Genomic DNA, 2,189 nt, shown 5'->3' with positions numbered 1-2,189 from the left:
TGCTACTTGCTTCAGAGGAATCTCTTTGAGTGAATCAAGATCTTGTAAACATCTTTCAATCTCTTGCTCCTCTTCCTCATTGAACCTTGTGTGCAAGTTTATCAAAGCTTTCTCTAAAGGATCATATGACTGTGGCTGTTTAGTTACTTCATAACACACCTCATCAATAACGTCAATAGAGAAACACTGTCCTTTGTCTTTCGGATATTGCAAGGCCTCAAAAACATTGAAATTTACTTCGTCATCCTGCACTCTTACTTTTAGTTTACCTGCACCCACATCAATCATAACTCTAGCTGTCTTCATGAATGGTCTACCCAGAATCAACGGGACCTCGACATCTTCTTCCATATCCAAGACCACAAAATCAGCTGGAAACATAAACTTGTCGACTTTCACCAGCACATCTTCTACAACACCATGTGGATATTTCATTGACCTTTCTGCTAACTGTAATGACATTCTGGTAGGTCTAGCTTCCAAATCACCAATTCTTCTCAACATAGACAGTGGCATTAGGTTGATACTAGCTCCTAAGTCCAGAAGTGCTTTTCCAAGTGTTAGATTTCCAATAGTAACAGGCAGTGTGAAGCTTCCAGGATCCTTCGCCTTCAGAGGAATGTATTTTTGAATAATAGCACTGCAGCTAGCATCCAGTTCAATAGTCTCCTCCTCTATGAATCTTCTCTTCTTTGTCAACAATTCTTTCATGAATTTAGCATAGGTAGGCATCTGCACCAAGGCTTCTGCAAATGGAATATTGATCTGAAGCCTCTTGAATATATCCATAAATCTTGCAAATTGCCTTTCTTTGTCTCTTTTTGTTGGAACATGTGGATAAGGTAAGTCTCTCACAGGTGGAGCTTTTAATGCACTCTTCTCATGGTTTTTCATCTCACTCTCTTTTTCTTTGTTTTTCTCTTTCTCACTCTTATGTACATCCTCACTTTTATTTTTCAACACCTCTTTCTCACTTTCTTCTTTTTCACTCTCAATCTTTTCCTCAACAACAATCACATTCTTTTCACTCAAATTCTCACCAATACCTTTACCTATCATCTTACCACTCCGTGTGGTAATTGCTTTGCACTGCTCCTTCGGATTAGGTTCGGTATTTGCTGAAAATGCTCCTTTATGAGAGTTTGCAAGCTGCTTTGCTAATTGGCCCACCTGGGTCTCCAAATTCCTGATAGATGCATCAGTATTCTTCTGGTTAGCCATCGACATCTGCATAAATTGATTCAATGTGTCCGCCAATTGTGAATTCTGATTTTGTGGCGGTTGTTGATATTGTTGTTGATTTTGTGGCGGTTGTTGATATTGTTGGTTCTGGAATGGTGGTGGCCTGTTAGAAGAAGGTCCGACATCCTGTTTCCAAGGTTGGCTGAAATTTTGATTAGCTCCTCGAGAGTAGTTGTTCTGATACTGACCTTGCCTTGGCTGATTAGACATGTATTGAACTTCCTCCTCCTTGGGCTCACAATTACTTGTAGGATGATCTGGTGTACACGCGTCACATCTATTCACATGCCTCCTGGATGATGATTCTTGCATTTCCTTCAACTGTTTTGGAATATTTGCCAATTGCTTTGTCATTTCTTCCATTTGCTGTTGAAAAAGCTTGTTTTGTGCTAAGATTGCATCATTCCCTGCAAGTTCTATCATGCTTCTTCGTGTGGGAGCTCTACTGTGTTGATCCTGTTGGTCATTGATGGCCATAGACTCAATTATGTCAATGGCTTCTGTTGGAGTTTTAGCCATCAAAGATCCTCCAGATGTGGCTTCAAGGATCAACTTGTGTTGTTGGAGTAAGCCATTTCTGAAAATATGGATTTGTGTCTTTGCATCGAATCCATGGTTTGGACATTTCCTCAACATTGATTTGTACCTCTCCCAGGCTTCACATAAACTTTCACCTACAAACTGAGAGAAAGTAGAAATAGCAGTTTTAAAATCCAAAAATTTTGATTGAGGAAAATACCTAGCCATGAATTTTTCCTCCAATTGGTTCCAATCCGATAAAATTTGTTGTGGTTGATCAAGGAACCATTCCTTGGCTTTTCCAATGAGGGTCAAAGGAAAGAGTCTCAGAAATACATCTTCCTCCTCATTCTCTGTCACACCAGCAGTACCACAAAGTTCATAGAACTTTGTAAGATGTGCATAGGGATCCTCGCGATCCAGACCAG

The 2,189-nt window shown here is 40.0% G+C and overlaps 1 protein-coding gene across 1 annotated transcript; it reads right to left on the bottom strand.

Annotated features, from left to right (window-relative positions):
* Positions 1 to 6: 6 nt before the first annotated feature.
* LOC109341924 lies at positions 7 to 2,114 on the bottom strand (the record flags this gene model as incomplete). The annotated part of the gene is made up of 2 exons (XM_019579898.1): positions 7 to 746; positions 975 to 2,114. Coding segments are annotated over 2 exons (1,880 nt in total), but the record flags the coding sequence as incomplete, so codon positions are not given.
* Between the last annotated feature and the right edge of the window lie 75 nt (positions 2,115 to 2,189).

This window comes from Lupinus angustifolius, unplaced genomic scaffold, assembly GCF_001865875.1.
Source record: "Lupinus angustifolius cultivar Tanjil unplaced genomic scaffold, LupAngTanjil_v1.0 Scaffold_925, whole genome shotgun sequence".
Lineage (NCBI taxonomy): Eukaryota > Viridiplantae > Streptophyta > Magnoliopsida > Fabales > Fabaceae > Lupinus > Lupinus angustifolius.
This window is presented reverse-complemented; position numbering and strand designations above follow the sequence as displayed.